This window comes from Melozone crissalis, unplaced genomic scaffold, assembly GCF_028551555.1.
Source record: "Melozone crissalis strain CALT ecotype California unplaced genomic scaffold, PUWL_Pcris_2 ptg000092l_1, whole genome shotgun sequence".
In the NCBI taxonomy this organism is placed as follows: Eukaryota; Metazoa; Chordata; class Aves; order Passeriformes; family Passerellidae; genus Melozone; species Melozone crissalis.
This window is the reverse complement of record NW_026535869.1, coordinates 2845212-2864909: the sequence shown is the minus strand read 5'-3', so window position 1 is coordinate 2864909 and position 19698 is coordinate 2845212. Positions and strand designations below refer to the sequence as shown.

Below are 19698 nucleotides of genomic sequence, written 5' to 3'. Positions count from 1 at the left end.
GGAGAGACTGGGAAATACTCAGGTCACCCCCATTTTACAGAGTGAATTCCAAAGCTCCAACAAGCATTGCTAGTGCATCAAGAGCGAAAATTTGTGGCCTCCAGCCCTGCCCCATCCTTCCTCTGCCTGCCAAGGCTTCATCCTTATCTCACTGGCAAGAAAGCCCAAGCAGGAAAGGGATGCAGACTCAGCCCAGTCTGACATGGATCAGCAAACTGGTGGGGAGATAGTTCTGCTTCTGTCCTCGCTGCTGGGACACAGCAGAAAATAACCCAGAAATAGCCCTGAGCAAAGCACTGAGTGCTGTGACAGCAGCTTCTCCTATCCCTGCCATGCCTCGGTGGCATTTTTGCCACCCAGCTTTGCCATCCTTGCTGCTGTTTTCTGACAGCTCCTTGTGGATGTGAACTTGTCCAAAACAAACTTAATGTTTTTAGCAGGTTTCACTGCAAAATAGTGATGTTCCCTTGAAATACAGTGCTTAATGGAGGAATTAGAATGAAATAGGTTGGTCAGAGTAAAAAATTACATCTTCTAGAACAGCAGACTTCTCCCTCAAAGCCATTCCCTGATATATAATATATATAGAAGGCTTATTTATTATTTTATGAGATATATTATATTAAAAGTTTTCCACTCAAGCTCCAGCTCCAAACAGAAATATCCATCCATTTTCCCCAGTCACAGTGTGCCAGGGCCATTGGAAATGGCCAGCAGAGAAACCTTCCCGACAGAGGAGAACAGTGTGGCTCCCAGGACCCCAGAGCAAGGACATTTGGTGGCTTTCTGCTCATGTCTGGCTGCCTCCCATGTCATGACCTTCATTTCAGCTGAGGGCTCAGGATGCAGAGCAGTTGTTCAATAAAACCAGAAGCTGTGTGCTCACCTCCTTGCTCCAGTTTAGCTCAGCCAGCAGCAATCAGAGCATCCTCCCTGGCTGGGCTCAGGAACACTCAGGAGCATTGGCTCTGTAAGAACAATCAGTCTGAGGCTTGCAGTTCAGACATCTCAGTGCCTGTCTGGGAATAAAAAGGTCTTTCTTCTTTTCCTCCCCTGGTTCTTTCCCCTCATTTGTGTTCATTTCTGGCTTTGAAAGGAAATTGCTTTAAATCTCAGCTCAGCAAGAGCTGCAAAGCCAGAGGAATGTTCCCTGGCAGTTCAGGCAAAAGCCAGGCTGAAATCTTTATTTCTGAGACTGAGCAACATGAGGAGAAGTGTTTGGGGATGAAGAGCAAAGGGAGAGGTGCTTGGAAGGCAGAGTGTCCCTGCCCATGGAAAGGAGATGGAACAAGGTCCTTTAAGGTCTCTCCCAGCCAAAACCAGCTGGGAATCGGTGATACAGGGAAATGTGGAAAAGGTTTGAAAAACATTTATCTAAACTGCCTTTTCCTCACCAATATCAGTGAAAATCTCATTTACCCCACAAAGAACCTGCCAGGAATGTCCCCTCTCCCTGCCTTTACACCCCAACAGACATTTTGTGTCCCTTGCACCCTAAACTCAGTGCATCAAACACCGCAAACAACAGCCAGGATTTGTCTCCACACATTGATCAAAGCCCAAAAAACTGCTCCAAACCACAAGAAATGTTAGGCCTTTCCCCTGTAACAGAGCCTTATTTATCACAGTGGAAAGGGTACTTTGGAGAGGCAAATGGCCAACTAGTGCCTTTGATACATGGAGATGCTTCAAGATAGGTATGATATAGAAAACCTCAGCAGAGATATGTCCCAGCTAATCTGACAGTTATCTCTTTTACAGCCAACTACTGTCATTTCAGTCTTTGAGAGCTGCCAGCTCTGCTGATAACTGCAGACCTCGACACAGCAGAGGAGAAAGCCTTTGTTAATTAAGCTCCCTTCATTTTCATGCTGCTCTGGCCCTGGCAGGGCTCTCAGGGAGCTGCTGCTGAACCTTTGTGCTGTGAACCTTTGTGCTGTGAACCTTTGTGCTGGGGATGCAGTGCCACACGTCCCCCCCCCCACAGCCAGATCCTCACCCTGCAGCTGGAATCATCCCTGCGATGAAATGCTACCAACCAGACCCATAAATCACCTGGAAAACAGCAGATTCCCCCCTTAGAGGGGAAGAAAAAACCAAAAAAACTGTCCTGAAGGATGCATAAACCTGCCCATTGTCCTGATTTTCCCAGTGTGGTGCCAGGTTCCAGGGGAGCCTATTTATACTGAATTCATGAGAGCCACTTTGTGCCCAGGAGAGTTCAGCTCTGTCCTTTCAATCAGTTAGTGGCCATCAGACACTAATGGTGTTTCTGGAACTGTGGGTGCTTTATGCTCTGTTCTGCAGGGGTTTGGGCTCACTGAGCTGTGCTCAGCCCCTTACCCCAGGCCAATGTGATGTTCCCTCACTCTTAAATCCTCAGCAGGCTTGCAAGTGCCACATGTGAGCCCAGAGTTAATTTATAGAGCAGACACTAAGCCTTTAGTGGCCCAGACTTGCTTTTTACCATTTCTGGGGGCAGTTTGCCTGATTCTGCCCTCATTTTCCCCAGTTCTCTCTGCCTCATTCTGCCCTCATTTGGCCCAGTTCTCTCTGCCTCATTCTGCCTTCATTTGCCCTGCAGTGGTGCCTCCCTCTCCTCCTGATGGCCACTGCTGTTTCCCCCTCTAACCAAAGCCACTGCAAGAAATTCCATCACCTTCCCTGGATGAACAAGTGAAGCAAAAGGAACACCCATCCTGCAGGTAATTAACTGCAGAGCTAAATGAATCTAAAATGTTGGAGGGGCTTTGATCACTCATACTGGGATTTTCACAACCCAGTTGTGACAGCTTCACCCCAAACCAACCCATTTTTGCTTATTTGCCTTTATAAAAAATTAGAAACCTCCTTAGGACCCAGCCAGCCTCCACTGAACAGTTCTCACCCACAGGTCTCTCCTTTTTTACCACCAGAGCCATCACCAAGAACCATCCAAACCAGTTGCCCACATTCCTGTGTCTATCCCAGTTTCCCAGTTCCCTGCCAGTTCCCAGGCATTCCTACCCCTTCTAGAACTCCAAATCTCTGCAAAAAAAGCTGTTCCCTGTGCTCTCCCTCCACCTTTTGTGTCACTTACCTGGTGAGGCACTTGGACAGAGGCAGGGAAGATTTCTGCAGCTGTGGAATGGTTAAAAAGATCCCTGCCTCAGGACCACTGAGGGCTCAGTGTCTGCTCTATAATTTATAGCTCAGCATCTCTCTTCCCAAGGTTTTGCGCTCACAGAACGACCCTTTTCTATTTCATGTACATGGCTCAGCTCAGGAAATGCCCCCAGGTTAGCCCAGGCCTTGTTAATACCTTCACCCATGCAACCTCAGGGGAGAAAACAGCTTTTTATCGTTAGGTGAAAATGGAACTGCCTGGAAAAAACAACACAGACACGGGGTTTAGCCCACGAGCAGAGATCCCAGGCCTTTGAGTTAGGAAGCTGCCAGGCTGCTGTGGAGTGAGCCAGGGCTGGAGAATTGGCTGTCAGGGCAGGGAGAGACGTGAGCCTAAAACAGAGGGGAGCAGGAGGCTCAGACACGCTGGTTCGAGGGGGATAAAGCAAAGTATTCCATTTTAATTGATCTAATCTTTGGCTCCCGGTGGAATTTGCAGAGATATCTTACTAGAATTACCCGGGGTTTATCAGGAGACAGCAATACTGGGAAAGTGCCTTTTGCAAGGCAAACTACTCCAGATCTTGAACTGCATTAGCATTGGGGCTGGCTGAGCACAAGAGCCCCACAATGGCTTCAAAGATGAGAAGGAAGGAAAAAAAATCCTGAGGAGAGAGGGAATATGTGAGATGTAAACCCATCTGGGCACAGAAATGTGTGTGAGCACAAACCCAGCACATGCATAATGCTGCCTGCTCCCTCCAGGGTGGGACTGGGAGGATTTAGCAGGGAGCAGAAAATACAGGACAGAGGCACATTAGAAAAGGCATCTCAATGACAGCAGCTTTTATCCTCCTTGTCTGAGGTCTGTCCCTGCTCCGAGTGCAAAACCTCTGAATATTAAAAAAAAAAGATTCAAAAGAGAGGAGGGCAAGAGGGACATGAAACAAATCTCTTTAAAATACAGACCCAGATATAAAATACCATGTGGGTGGAGCAAGCTAACAGAAGAGATAAAAACCAGGTGGTTTCTCATCATTTTTTTTGCCTTGACATCCTCTGTCTGAGCAGATGACTGCAAGATCTTTGGAGATGCAGAATAATGTCTAGCTCTGTCAAGATTTCTCTTTATTCAATGCGGGGAAGCAGTGAAAAAAAATCAGGTCTGATAAATGATTCATGGAGCCTTTTCTTCTGCTAATCTGTAAATAAATTTTAAAAAGCAGCTTCCTTTTGATGAATATATTCTGCAGCTCGTAGAAACATGTTGGCCTTTAAGCACAACACAGGCGCTCTCAGATGTCTCTAGTGCTGCTGTCAGGACTCTGAAAGCCCAGCCTGGCTCCTTGCAGGGCTGGATGGAGTTTTAGTGACTTACCCCAGCTGAGGATCTGCCTCTCCAACCCCATGGAATGGGGGGAGCCTTGCCTCATCTCACTGCTCAGTTTATGTCAGGGAGAGGGGACAGCTGTGGATTTACAGATGTGAAAGACAGGAAGGATCTCTGTGAGCATCTCGTACAACATCCTAAAAACACAAGCTCTAAATCCTCTCCTTGCTGCCTGTTTTACTGTCACTGGGAGCAGAGCTTCCCTTCACACCCTGCTGGGAACAACAGAATGGCCCTGCTGTGCCATGACGGCCCACACCCCATTCATTGCCTGTGCATCCTCCTCAGAAACATCATGGAATCATCAGAACAGCCCTGCTGTGCCCATCATCACAGCCCACACCCCATTCCTTGTGCATCCTCCTTAGAAACATCTACTGTACGCATCACCACAGATCACACCCCATTCCCTGCCCATCCTCCTCAGAAACATCTGCTGGAATCATCAGAACAACCCTGCTGGGCCCATCACCATGGATCAAACCCCATTCCCTGTGCATCCTCCTCAGAAACATCTACTGTACCCTACTGTAGCCATCACCACAGATCATACCCCATTCCCTGTGCATTCTCAGAAACAACATGGAATCATCATGGATTCCCGGCCCATCCTCCTCAGAAACACCATGGAATCATCAGAATAATCATGCTGTACCCATCACCATGGATCAAACCCCATTCTCTGTGCATCCTCCTCAGAAACATCATGGAATCATCAGAACAGCCCTGCTGTACCCATCACCACACTCCACACCCCATTCCCTGTGCATCCTCCTTAGAAACATCTACTGCACCCATCACCACAGATCACACCCTATTCATTCCTTGTGCATCCTCCTCAGAAATGTCATGGAATCATCAGAACCACCCTGGTGTACCCATGACCATGGATCAAACCCTATTCCCTGCCCACCCTCCTCAGAAACACCACGGAATTATCAGAACAGCCCTGCTGTACAATCACCATGGATCACACCGCATTCCTTGTGCATCCTCCTCAGAAACATCTGCTGGAATCATGAGAACAACCCTGCTGTACTCATCACCATGGTCCACACCCCATTCCCTGTGCATCCTCCTTAGAAACATCATGGAATCATCACAGCAAACTTGCTGTGCCCATCACTATGGTCCACACACCATTCCCTGCTCATCCTACTCAGAAACATCTGCTGGAATCCTCAGAACAACCCTGCTGTCCCATCACCATGGTCCACACCCCATTCTCTGCCCATCCTCCTCAGAAACATCTGCTGGCATCACCCTGGATTCACCCTTGGGCAGCTCCAGCCCCCAGCTATGGGAAAGATGGAGCTGCATCCCTGCTCACCCTGCTGTCAGTTCTGAGTTCTCTCCTCCCTCATCACCAGGTATTTGGGCTTTTTTTTTGAATTGACTTTTAATTTTAACTCCTGTTTTCCATTCAGCTACAGCAGGGGTGTGGACACTCTCAGGGAGCAGAGACCTTCAACAGCCAAAGCACCTCTTGCCTGTCAGGTTGCTGGGTTTCTCCCTGAGCAGCCAAACTGTCTCACAACTTTCCTGACTCTGAACAGGGAAGGAAAGAGAAAAAAAAAAAAAGAGCATAATTATACAAGGACATCTTTTATTTAAGTACATTCAAGACAAAAAGAAAAGAAAACAATTCAAGAACAGGATGTACCTTCACTCAAGGCTTTATCTCCCCTGCCCCTCTCCATTGTCATCTCTTTCCTTTTACGACCAGAAATTGCATAGAATTTGTTTTTTCAATCAGAAAATTAAATTTGCCAGTGTAAACCCCACATCTGTACCAAGCAGAGGGTGAGCTGCTGCTGTTTCTAGGGAAGTCACTATTTTCCTTACACAAGATCCCGGGCTAATGATTTTCTCAAATGCTGTGTGGCTGGAAATTCACCCTGGAAGCTGAGGGTGCTCCATGGGGTCATGGATTTGGGAACTCCTGGGCCTGGGGAAAGCTCAGAGTCACTTCAGGAGTGTGCAGAGCACAGCCAGGGACACTTTGGGGGTCCCAACACCTCCTCCCTTGGCTGGTGGGGATGGGCAGCCCCCCCAGTGCTCCCCACTCACCTCCCTCAAAAGGCTCCTCCCCACCCCATCCCAAGAATAGAAAGGAAAAGGAAAAGAAAGTAAAAAATAACCCCAGAATGAAACAAAAGACACAGAACCCCTGAAATTCCAGGCGTTTCAAGGCCTCTTTGAGTTCATTGTGTTCGTTGGCTGTTTTTTGGCATTTTAATATATATATTTATATATATCTATGTATAGATATATTTCTCTATATATGTAATTTCAACAACTCCTCAGATGGACTTCCAGCAAAGGCTGCTTCTCACAGGGAGCGTGTCCCATCCCATCCTCCCCTTTCCCCTTCAACCCACCTGCCACCCTCGGAAAAGGAAGAAGAATTCAGCACCTGGTGCCTTGGAGACTGGGTCCTGACATACCCAAATTAAACAAAAAAAACCCCAAAATAATGACTCCTCCCTTCCCACAGCCACAGCAAATAAAAAGTCCCCCCCTTCCCTTGGAGAACATCCCCCAGTAAGTGATGGAGAGGCAGTGCCACCGTCCTTTCTCTGACCTTGGAGGGGAGAGTTCCAGGAACCCCTCCTTGAACCCTGGGTGGGCAATTCCTGCTACACCAGCCACCCACCACATCCCTCCATCCCAGAGACAACCTCTGGACACCCACCAGCCTGAGGACCTCCCTCCTGCCCTGCCAGGCCGTGGTGGACACCAAAACCACAGCTGGGCCTCGGTGTCCATGCCACGATCCACCTCGCTCTGGAGAAGCCGGGTAACTGCTATTGATTTAAAAACGAGTTGACATTGTACAAGTCCATGTTCTGTAAAATGGAACAGGACCCTCTCGTCCCCACCCCGACGCCCCCTCGGCCTGGCGCTACTCGGGCCCGCTGCTGTTGGTGGCCTTGTCCCACTCCAGGCTCTCCTCGCTGCGCGCCGGCGACCCCGCGGCCGGCCGCGCCCGCAGCCCCTGGAAGCGGCGGCACTCGGGGCACACGCGGATGTGGGTGCAGCCCCGGGCCACCAGGGCAGCCTCCTGTGCCAGTCTTTGTGCCAGGGGGTCTGGCTCGCCCCCGCTGCACAGCTTGCCGTTGCTGAGCGTGGTGGTGCTGCGGGCTCGGCGCTCCTCGGGCGCCGCGGGGCGAGTCCGAACCACCGCCCCTCGCCTCCGACGGGGGTGGAAACTGTCCTTGCACAGGATGATGTTGCGCAGCTCCGTCACCATCTCTTGGCACACCGACACCTGCGGGGAGAACGGAGCTGGGCTGCTCACCTGAGCAAGCTCTGAGTGCCTCTGGGGCCTGGAGTGACGAGGACTTGGAGTCCTGACCTACCCAAGTTCACCTGAGCGAGCTCTGAGTCCCTCAGGGGCTCTGGGTCCTGGAAGGATGAGAGCTTGGACCCAAGCTCACCTGAGTGAGCTCTGAGTCCCTCAGGGGCTCTGGGTCCTGGAGTCATGAGGGCTTGGAGTGACCTGGAATAGTGGGAGGTGTCCCTGACCATGGCAAGCGGTGGAACTGGATGAGCTTTAAGGTCCCTTCCAATCCAATCTGTTTTAACATTCCATTATGTGATTCTGACCCCAAATTTTTATGGAGTCAGCGCTGCTGGTTTTCAGCTCCAATGCTCAGAATCTACACTTGGTTTAACCCAACTCCGCCTCTCATCAGAGACACCCCTGTGTTCTTCATTCCTAGATCAGCACAGGATCCAAACCTGCTGCAGGTAGAAATCCCATCCCCAGGAAAGGAACACATCTTTGTACACATCTTTGATCCCTTTGAAAGCCCTCAGAGCATCTCTACAGCCCTTGGAGCATCTCTACAGCCTCACTCTGGGTAGGAGTCCATGAGAAAATCATGGATTTTATACTCTGCCCAAAGGACCAAGCCTGTTCCTGGGTTTGAGCTGTCCTGGCTGGGATTGCTCCTCAGCCTGGGTGCATCACACCCCACAGACAGCAATAAACACATCCTGTCCCTTCAGAACACTTCCAGCTCCTACCTCTGACTGCTCAGAGTGTCGAAGGCTCCACAAAAATTCCAGCATTGCCATAAAAATTGCTACGATTAGGCCACAGATGAGCACCACGAAGATTCCACCAATGTTCTCCATCCCCAAGCCTGAAATAAAGCAGGAGAGGCACTCTGGAGAGGCAGACACATCATAAATCGCAAGTATCGCTGCACAGAAGCCCCAGGCTTTGCTGTTTTGTTGGCATTGTGGATGCCCAGCCAGGGACCAAAAGCACAGAGCCAGCAGTGTCCTATTAATAGCTGCCTGCATGACTCAGATGGCCCAAGTGAGTGACTTGCAATAACTGCAGGATCGAAGATGCCTGCTCAGAAATGATGATTTTGCAGATAAACAGCCAGAACGTTGGAGGGGAAGCACAAAGCAATTTGTGGACAAACTGAAAACAGGAGGGGGAAAAAGGCAGGATCAAAGGGGCACATTAATCCCTGCAAATTATTCACCCAGCTCCAGTGGCTTTGAACTTGAGAAGGAAGAGGAGCAAGGTTGTTAAAGGAGAGAGATAAAGGAGACAGGGAGGGCTTTAAAGGAAGCTGGCAGCAGGAAAAGCTCCTTTGATTGCATCACAAAGTGCTGCAGGAAAATGATTCTGGACTGCAGTGGGGATGGAGAGGCTCCAAACAAGAGCAGGATGCTGTGTCACTACAGGGTGACAAAATGGGGTCCCTGCCACCCTGGGGCACCTGGCTGTGGGTTGGGGGTCTCTGCCCAACACCCCTGGCCCATGAGGAGGGAACAGCCCCTTCCATGGACAGCTCATCCCACCTCCCCTGCTCAACTTCCTTCCTATGGATGACCACCAAACCTACCCAGCCTGCATTCCAGAAAGTTCCACCAGCTGAAAGAAAATCCATCCCTTAAAAATCTGAGCTTTCCATGTGCTGAGGTCATCTCTTCACTTGCCACCACAGCCCTGGTCCCCAAAACTGTGCCTCCATCTGTCTGTGAGATGAGCTGACCTCAACATTTGGGATATGGTTCCTGTCTCCTGTGTTTGGTTTGGGTCTCTGATTGGATTGATTACTAAAAAACATGTGCTCTGCCCTGGCTTGGCTGTGTGAGGCCATTACTCAACAAGAACATCTATAAAACTCTTCCTCTCCCTCCTGTAGCATTAAATCAAAGTGTAAGAATAGATGATTTATTGACTTGATCTCGGCGTGGCTTTTAGACATAAAACCTCACCAAAATCCTTGTAAATCGCTGACCTGTTTTGTTCTAAAACTTAGCAGGTCACATTTCTGCCTCCTCCTCCGTCATTCTTTTGGCACCACCCCCAGAGCAATGCAGGGAGTCTGTAAATCAGACACTTTTGCAGAGGTGTTTCTACAGCAATGGCAAGGCAGATAAAACAGCCCAGAATCACAATTCAGACCCAAAGCTAAAGGCCATCCTCTCCCCTCTGCAGCTCACAAGTGTTAATTTAGGCTCTACACATCCTCCTATCATTCTGTCTGGGTACCACCTCAGACACCCAAGCTCACTGAGAGATATTTCCTTTTTCCATGCAGCTACAGCTTTCCTCATCTCCATGGCATAGGGAAACAATCTAACAGTAAAAACTTGCCCAGGGTCACAGATTGTGCTGGGCAGTGCCAGACACAGCCCAGCTTCCCCTTCCAAAGCCATCTCAAAACAGCCCTCAGCCTAGATTCCACCTTAGAGCTGCCTTTGGCACAGTCCAGGGAGAAAATAAACCCTTCCACCTTCAAAAGTAACTCATTTAATAGCAATAACCTGATGTCTTACACCTTCAGCCTGGAGATGAATAACTGGGGCTGTCTGTAGAGCAGCACTGCCCAAAAGTGAGCATCACCTCCCAGCAGGAACTGCGCAGACACACACACCTACACCTGCTGCAAGGTCAAAACTCCAAAAGAGCTTCCCCAGCCCTGGCTTGGCTCTTTTCTCAGCTCCCACAAAGGTCACAAGGCTGTGCTTTTAACTGGGGGGCCTGCTGGCCTCGCAGAAAACACTTGCTGAGGAAAGGGCCGCTGCCAAAACTAAAAAATGCAGCAACTGTGTTAAGCTGGCAACTGCTCTCATGCTGGGACATCAGCCTAATGTGGTGGCTTTTATGGCAATTTGCATAGCATTACCCAAAAGAATTTGCTCCTCAGTTTACAAATGTGCTAATAAAGTCCTTGTGTCCCTTCCCCTGGCTGTTTAAAAGACGCTTTCACATGAAGCCATTAACCAGCGGGCCTGTGGTGGAGATCCATCTCCCTTCAAGGAACCCAGGATTTTGGTCTGATCCCCTCAGCCATCCATTTTCCCAGACATTCATTAGAAGCTAATTTACCCTCCATATGCCTCCAATATTTGTCATTTGGTTGTTCCCGCTATCTCTGCCCCAGGCAAAAACACACAGCGTGAGGCGCGGCGGAGCTGCTCGGCTTTCTCCTTGAGTTGTGAAGGAAGGAATCTCAGGTCAGGAGAAGGGGAAAAAGCAATTCTCAGGCAGAAAACCTGTCAGACACACAGCTGGGCATCCATCCTTGCACCTCTGGCCACGATTTTTCTGTGCCTGGTCCTTTGGGAGTGCAGGGCTTACCTTTGGCTCTGTGGTCCTCCTCTTTGGGGCACTTCCCTCCTTCCCACCACTTGCGCTTCAGGATCTCCAGGCGGTTGTTCTCCTGCAGCTGGAGGATGGCCAGGTCAAATTCATCACGGAACACGGAGCCTGCAACGCCGAGAGGGACGTGGTAGGGCCCCACCTTCCTCCCCATCATCATCCTCGCCCCTCACCCCACCCCAGCGTGCCCAGCTAGCACAGCTCCTCTCTGGGTGGCTTGGAGGGGGCTGTCAGTCCATGCCAGCCATGGAGAGCTGCAGCCATCCCTCTGGGAATGTCACCTGGTTAATGTCACCTGCAGAAGGTGACTTTACCTGGCCACCAGGAGCCACACAGGCCACTGAAGGAGCTCCATGGCAAGGGGAGCTTTGGCTTTTGAATGAGCAGTTCAATACCCTGCTCCTGCAGACCACAGAGGTCTCTCTCTCGTCATTCCACCTCCAATTCCACCTCTCTTGTCATTCCACCCCCAATTTCACCTTGTTCTAAAGCTCCTTCCCTCAAACTGGTCACAGAAATCCTGAGCTGGAAGGAGCCCAAGGATCATGGAAGCCAAAATGTCCATGCTGGAGGAGCTCAGTCCTGTGCTGGGCAGGGAGCTCTGCTGCAGTCCCAGTGTCTGCTACCAGAGATCCTTGTCTGCCACCAGAGATCCTGAGGAAGGGCCATGGGAAAGACTCTGCTTCTCCCAGTAACTCTGCACTATTGTCCCAGCCAGCAGCTTTCTGCTCCTCTTATCTGCTACGGTTTCACTGTTTAACAAGACAATGTCAGAACAAATTTAGCCCTGAAGGTAGGGATTTGTACTCACTTTGATCAGGTTGCTGTGACTTTACAAGCTTACCCATGTTCCCTAAACTAGAGTGGCTGTTTGTGTGACGGGGCCTTATGTAATCCACCTCAACTTTGTGTTGCTAAATGCCAGGGCTTAAAGGTCAGGACAAGGCTTCCAGGCTGTCCAAAAGACCAGCGGATCATCGTTTTGAATAACAACTAAACCCTTATTTAGTGGTGGTGTTCTCTTGTGAGCTCATGCATTTGAAAGACAAAGCCCCTGCATTTGTTAAACCTGGTGAAAGCCAAGTCTCTGGCCTGCAGTTTCAAGAACCACCAGCTGTTAAGACATCCCTGCTAAAAACTACCAGAATTGCCACAGCATTACTTCGACATCACTTCTGGGATTAAAACAAGGAGCACGAAACGATGCACAAACACTGGTTGGGGAAAGGAAACAGCAAAGAGCAGGTATGCAGAAAACAAGCAGCAATTTTGAGACATCTTTCACATGAATCATCAAAAGAGCCGTGGTCGCGTCTCACATGGCTCTGGACCAGAGCAGGGTCTCACACATCTGGCTCTGGACCAGAGCAGGGTCTCACACATCTGGCTCTGAACCAGAGCAACATCTTGCACATCTGGCTCTGAGCATGGGCAACAGGTAAGAAATTAAAAGGACCCTGTGAGATGCAACGTTGGCTTTTAGAGCCGGCGCAGCCTTTGGAACGCTCCGGTCCTCTGCCGACAGCCGAGAAGGACTAGAATTGTTCTTCACTGCCTACCGACGGGCATGCCAATCCCGTAGCCCTTGGTGTCCAGAAGGCCCCCGACCTGCGTGAGGTTGCAATTGCGCTGCCGATAATACTCGTTCATGGTGGACTCCAGCAGGAAGGCGTAGTTGGAGTTCAGCACGCGCGCGATCCCTTCCTCCGTGCTCTTCACGAAGACGCTGGGCTGCTTGGAGTACATGTAATTCCACATCCGCTGGTACGTCTGGTAGCGGGAGTTCTGCAGGGGGGAAAGAGGCAGCCATGGCTCAGGGAGGAGATTTTGGGGTAAATTAGATCCTGTCCTAGGTTACAATATTAAGATATTGACCACAAATTCCTAAAAAACTCACTTCCTTTTCAAACCAGGACACCATCGCCAAGAGCTGCTGAAACCAGGAGGGGCTGGTCCTAGGTTACAATATTAAGATATGTTCTATTGACCACAAACTCCCAAACAACTCACTTCCTTTTCAAATTAGGACACCAGTCAAGAGCTGCTGAAAGCAGGAGGGGCATTTTTTCCTTATCTCCTGTTAATGGGGCCATCAATGCCTTGCTGCATGACTCAGAGATAATTCCCTCCAGGAGCCATTTCTGTTTAATGAACCCACCACATGACTCAGAAGGATAACAGCCCATTGTGAGATGCTCCAGGGGGGAGGAGCATCCCCACATGGATATAATCTGGGGTTTGTGACAGAACTCCCTCCAGGAGCCATTTCTGTTTAATGGACCACTACATGGCTCACAAAATGATATCAGCCCATTGTGAGATGCTCTGCGCAGGAGGAGGAGCTAAGCATCTCCACCTGGATATAATCTGGAGTTTGTGACAGAACAGGCAGTCTTTCCACTGGATTCCCAGATGAATGACTGTCTTTTCCACTGGGTCTTTACAACACCCTTTCTACAGGATCACTGCTCCACCAGACCCACATCTGCCACTCCAGGAGGGCTGCAGCCACCAATCCAACTGGACTGCTACCAACACCCTGACCAACAGGGGGTCAGGTTGCATTCGGATCCCATCAGTGGTTTTTTCTTTTGTAGTATTGCATGTATTTTGGTTTTCTTTTCCCTTTTTCCTAATAAATTTTATTTCTGACTTGAAGTCTCTCACTGGTTTTGCTTTCAAACCAGAACAGACCCATAAAATTAAACCTCCATAACAGGCACTGCTGCAGAAAAGCCACAATGGAGAGAGGAATCAAATCTGGTTTCAGACTCAGGAAGGATTTTGGTGCCTCATCTTTGTTTATCTCAAAGAGGCCCAAATGTGTTGAGAGTTTGTTGGAAAAGCTGGGCATGAAACACCCAAATTCCAACAAAGTCTGGCAAAACAAACTAAATTCAATTTTAGAAAAAAAAAAAAAAATCATAATTTTAGTGACCACATATCAAAAACACACAAAAATCAGCTCCTGCTTGGTTGATTGAAACCTCTGGGTGCTCACACCATACTGACCATCCCTCAAACACCGTCCCAACAGTTCTTCAGTGTCAGAGCCAGACTCCAGCACCCTGAGGAGGGCACTGAGGGCTGGGGGCAGCACAAAAGCTCTCTGGAGATTGTTGCTCACAAATTTAATTCAAAAAATAATCCAGATTTGGTTCACCCCCCTGTGAGGCAAGTTCAAGAGCTTGCTGAAAAGGACTGGGGTTTTTTGTCATTGATTGCAATAAACCAAAGCTCAGCCAGCCCCAAATCCTCAGAGCTGGCTGGTGGCTGAACCACCTTGGTCTGATGAAAAGAGAGCTGAGAATGATGAATCTCTTATGCCTGTGCAGAGCAGAGACTGAAAGCTGCTTGCACAAAGACTGAATATAAACACACCCTGCTCTACATGAGCATTTTCATACTGTCAAGGGCTCGTTTTCTGTGGCTGGTGAGCGATGCTGGAGAGCCTCAGGGATTCTGCTGCTGACCCAGTTCCTGTCCTCATCTGTCCAGCTCTGTCCTCTGGGTGCAGCCACTTGGGCAGGAGACAGATGAGCAGGGGGGGTTTGGTTCTGTTTCACTGCATTTTTAGACCTTAAACCGTGTGTCAGTGTCAGGGGAAGCACTGCCAGGACAAGGTGCCTCAGGAGGGGACAAACATTCCTTCGTGCACCCAGGAAGGGAGGAGGGATGGAGGCAGTTTGCATCACTATTTAACCTCCCCGTCCTTACACCAGAGGAAAATGGATCCCAAAACAATTTAAATCACCACAAATAGGACAAAATCCTCTTTTCCAAATTTCCTCTCTCATTTCCTCACTGCCAGGCAGTGCACAGACACAGCCAGGGGTTTGAACTTGAAAGCTTTCCTCAAGTGAGCTCCTCGTATACAACCACCCCCCTCACTTAGGCCCTGCTCAGCTCATTTTAGATGTAAAGTCTGGCTTAAAAGTAGCTCTTTTCCATACCCCTGAAGAGCATAAAGTTGGCCTGAAAAGCTCAGGCTGACTCCAGAGATTTCCCAGCCTTCCAAATTCAGTTCAGACTCAGAGTGGGGGGAAAGAGTGAGAACAAGCTTTCTCTCCTTTTGGAATTTCAACAAGCAATAAATAAATAAATAATCCTCAAGCGGTTCTTTGTGCGTTCAGAGCGCTGCAGAAAAGATTCACTCATTTATTTCCCTTCTGAGCAGAGCGGGGAAGATAAAAATTAAATTGGGCTAAATGGCCCGCATAACTTTGCATACACTTGACTTATTTCAGTGCCACTGACCTCACACAGGCTCCAGCACTTTGCCTGGGTTGTGCAAACGTTTCTTTGCTTATCCCACCTGAAAGACTCTCAAATAAAAGCTAAAACCATGTGGAGACCCGTGAAAATTTGAATTCCTTGTTGAATTCCCTCCCTGTGTCCTCCACCCTGCCTCTCCCACCATTCATCCTGTGCAGGGATCTCTCCAGAGTTGGAGTGACACAGGGGCACAGCAGGCTGAAGGGACACCCCAATGTGATTGAGGGGAGCCTTGTGCACCCCCTGCCCCCCCAGGCAGCCAGAGAATGGGGTTTACTTGGAAGAAGGTCATGCTGGAGCCGCCGTGGATGGTGCCGTACTCGATGGTGGTCTGGTCAGCGAGGTCATCCACGGACTCGATGGGCACGTCCATCCTCTGCACGGTCAGGAACGCCGCCAGGTTGGCCGTGTAGGAGGAGATGATGATCAAGGTGAATGCCCACCTAAGGGGAGGGAAGGGAAGGTGTGGTTTCCCTCAGGAAATCTGCTCTCCATCCACACCCTTTGCCTTGCAGAATGCCAGAATCACTGAGGTTGCAAAATCCCTCTGTCACAGACATCTTTTATGGAAAATCCTTTCCTTAGGATTTTTCCTCCTGAGAAGCTGGGAAGTCTCAGGAACAAAATGTAAACAATGGTTATCTGCTGCTGTGGAATGCAACAGGTGCATCTGGGATTGGTCTCATGTGGTTGTTTCTAATTAATGGCTGTGACCGTGTTCACAGGGCTTTTCAGGATGAAGGAAGAGATGTAGATCTGACTCCATATTTCAGAAGGTTTATTATTTTATGATATATATATTACATTAGAACTATAGTAAAAAGAATAGAAGGAAAAGTTTCATCTCAGAAGGCTAGCTAAGCTAAGAATAGAAAGGAATGAATAATAAAGGTTTGTGTCTCGGACAGAGAGTCCAAGCTAACTGGGCTGTGGTTGGCCATTAATTGCAAACATCTAAGATGGGCCAATAACCTGCATTCTACAGCAGCAGATAACTGTTGTTTACATTTTGTTCCTGAGGCCTCTCAGCTTCTCAAGAAGAAAAATCCTAAGAAAAGGATTTTCATAAAAAGATGTCTGTGACATAATGGCCAATCACAGTGAGCTGGCTTGGACAGAGAGTCCAAGCCACAAGCCTTTGTTATCATTCCTTTTCTATTCTATCGTTAGCTACCCATCTGAGGAAATCCTTTCTTCTATTGTTTTAGTGTAGTTTTAATATAATATATATCACAAAATAATAAATCAAGCCTTCTGAAACATGGAGTCAGATCCTCGTCTCTTCCCTCACCCTAAGCCCCTTGTGAACACGGTCACATCCCTCCAAAACCATCAGTCCCCATGGGTCACCCAGACAAGTGAGTGCCACATCCAGTCCTCCTCGAACACTTCCTCCCAATATCCCACAGCCCTTCCCATGAAGAATTCCCTCCTGCACATCCCTCTGCCCAGAGAAACCCCCCTGGGAGGAAGAAGCGCTGCCCTCCTTACCAGACGCCGCTGACGCAGCGCGTGGACAGAGCCTGGGGGGCGATGGTGGAGCCCTGCTGCATGAACCCCCCCACGGGGAACCACAGCGAGTTCCCCAGCGAGTACTGGTTCACCAGGAGGTTGCAGCGACCTTGGGAGCAGGGGTGGGGGCTGTACCACTCGTACGGTGTCAGCCTGAAAGGAGAAAAAAAAGGAGAGCTCAGGGAACGTGCTGGGAAATGGGACACTTTAAAAAAAAACACAAAAGAGAGGAAAGCTGTGAAGCTCCAGCTCTCCTGGAGGCAGAGCTTTCTGAGGAGGAAATGCTTTGCTGTCAGTTGAGGCCCAGGGCTCAGAGCTGTGTGAAACGTTTGCTCGAAGGCTCAGGAGCCAGAGGCTTTCTTGTAAAGATTTGCACAAAACTTTGAGAGGCTCTGCTGTGGGCAGCTCTGCGTGCGTCCTGCAGATCCACACCACAGCAGGAGCTCCAGATGTGCACGGACTTGATGGGAAGCAGAAATCAAACATCTCTGGCTGTGCTCCCTGTCGGAGCACGAGCACTGATGGGAAGTTCAAAAGCAAAGTGTTTGAGCCCTGACTGCATTAAACCATCAAGGAAAACTCTATTGGTGCAAAGGGTTGCTCTGAGAAGGTCTGAGCTGGAGCTGGAAGCTGAGTGCTGCTGTTTGAAAGCATCCCATCCTTCAGGGACAGGACAGAGGTGGGAATGGGAAATGTCTGAGCCTGTCACTGCTGTGACTGCATCTCTCTTTCTCTTTTGCTGTTTCCAGTTCCCTGGTTGCTAAGAAAGTCAGCTAATTAATGTGCTGCACTCTGTACTGCTCTAGCTAAGAAATCTGGGGCCTGGGAGGGTCATTTTGGGGCTGCTGCCAAAACAGCTGCAGGGCTGTGCCAGCTCACATCACATTTAGCCAATATCAGGGAGCTCTTTTCATCCCTGCATCTCCTCTCTCACTGTGTGCCAGGCAGCACGAGGAGGAGGTTATTTCCTGCAGACCCTCCATGGTGGATCAAGCACTGGCAGCAAACCCCAGAGCTCTGGAGAGTCTGCAGCTCACAGGGTCAAGAGCTCCTTCCTGCTGAGCAAGGCAGGGAGCAGCAGCCAAAGCTCCCTCTCCAGAGGGGAGCTGGGCAAAGGCACCTTTCTGGAGCATCATATTTAAAACATGAGGAAGGGGCTGAAGAGGCACCAGCTGTGCATAATTCAATGGTTTCTCCAGACCTGCATTTCTGAGGCTGTAACAGCACTCGAAGAAACCATTAAAGCCCTGTCAGGATGGCAGCTTCAGCCACGCTGAGGGAGCCAGTGACAGCACTGTCCCAATTTGTAAGGAGAATTGGGCACTGAGGGGTCCCTGCGCAATGAGAATTGGGCACTGAGGGGTCTCTGTGTAAGGAGAATTGGGCTCTGAGGGGTCTCTGTGCGATGAGAATTGGGCACTGAGGGCTCCCTGTGTGATGAGAATTGGGCTCTGAGGGGTCTCTGTGCAATGAGAATTGGGCACTGAGGGGTCTCTGTGTGATGAGAATTGGGCACTGAGGGGTCCCTCTGTGACACTGAGGGGTCCCTGTGCAATAAGAATTGGGCACTGAGGGGTCCCCAAAGAGCCAGGGAGCCCTGAGCAGTCCCTGGCACATGGTGGGCAGGGCAGGGAGAGCAGCACTGGAGACCCTGGGGCTGTGTTGGGGTGAGCACTCAGGGAGGTGTTTTGAGACGGATTGAAATTGGTCACAGGGGAATGAGAGCTGCCAAATGAGGCTCTGCACTCAAAGCTGGTCAAAGATAGTCATAAACTTCCCTGTCCTCCACAAACTGGGGAGCCAGGCATCACTGGAATTCGTGGTGGAATTCATGGTGGAATTCGTGTTCACACCTCAGAATGGATTTGCAGGTTCCTAACATCCTCCACCCTCCCTACTCAGGACAAGGGGTAAAAAACATCTGAGGGAGCATTTAAATAGCACCAAAACCTTTTCCCACCACCCCAGGGCACCACTGTGACCAAACACATCCTGCCCCAAGGCACGGTGGCCATCCCAGTGTGGGGACACGGTGACAAACCTCAGCGCCCAGCTGGGACATGGTGACAAACTTCAGTGCCCAGCTGGCACAGGGGGCAGGGACGCTTCATGCCAGCCCATCCTGGGGAGCTGGGGGCACAGGATGTCCCCGTGTCCCTCTGGGCCTGCAGGGACACTAGGTGGCACCGCGAGGAAGGGAAAGGCGCCGCGACATTACCGAGCCACCAGGAAGAGGACGCAGCTGACGGCCAGGTAGGCGAGCAGCATGAAGAGCCAGACGCCCGGAGAAAAAGGGTCCAGGAAGGAGAAATAGCCGGGTCTGCGGCCCTGGAGAGGGAAAAAGCAAAGGAGGAGTTGGAGCTGGGTGGGTTGGGAAAGGTGGGAATGGTTCTGGAAGGGCAAGAGGGAAATTACCGGTGCTGGTGGTGCTGCAGGAGGGACGTGGATAAATGGGGGAAAGGGGATTAGTGGGGAAAAATGGGAGAAATGGGAATAAAAAGGGGAATGGGAAAAATGGGAGAAGTGGGATAAATGGGAGGAGGGGGTAAACAGGAGAAAGGAAATAAACAGGAGAAGGAGAAGAAATGGGAGAAGTGGGGCAAAGGGGATAAATGAGAGAAGGGGGAGAAATGGGAAAAAGGGGGATAAATGGGAGAAATGGGAATAAAAGTGGAATGGGGATAAATGGGAGAAAGAGGAATAAAAAAGAGAAGGGGATAAATGGGAGAAAGCGGAGAAATGGGGCAAAGGGGATAAACAGTATAGAGGGGATAAATGG

General features: G+C 49.8%; 1 protein-coding gene across 1 annotated transcript in view; it reads right to left on the bottom strand.

The window, feature by feature from the left end:
- Positions 1 to 7323: 7323 nt before the first annotated feature.
- GRIK4 (glutamate ionotropic receptor kainate type subunit 4) overlaps positions 7324 to 19698 on the bottom strand; it is a 201509-nt gene continuing 189134 nt past the window's right edge. Inside the window, exons 14-20 of the mRNA XM_054291409.1 lie at positions 19138 to 19247; positions 16899 to 17072; positions 15685 to 15850; positions 12692 to 12917; positions 11112 to 11240; positions 8528 to 8646; positions 7324 to 7766 (exon numbers count right to left, since the gene is read on the bottom strand). Coding sequence (XP_054147384.1) covers positions 7401 to 7766; positions 8528 to 8646; positions 11112 to 11240; positions 12692 to 12917; positions 15685 to 15850; positions 16899 to 17072; positions 19138 to 19247 — 1290 coding nt within the window. The 3' untranslated portion in view covers positions 7324 to 7400. The remainder of the gene's footprint in view (positions 7767 to 8527; positions 8647 to 11111; positions 11241 to 12691; positions 12918 to 15684; positions 15851 to 16898; positions 17073 to 19137; positions 19248 to 19698) is intronic.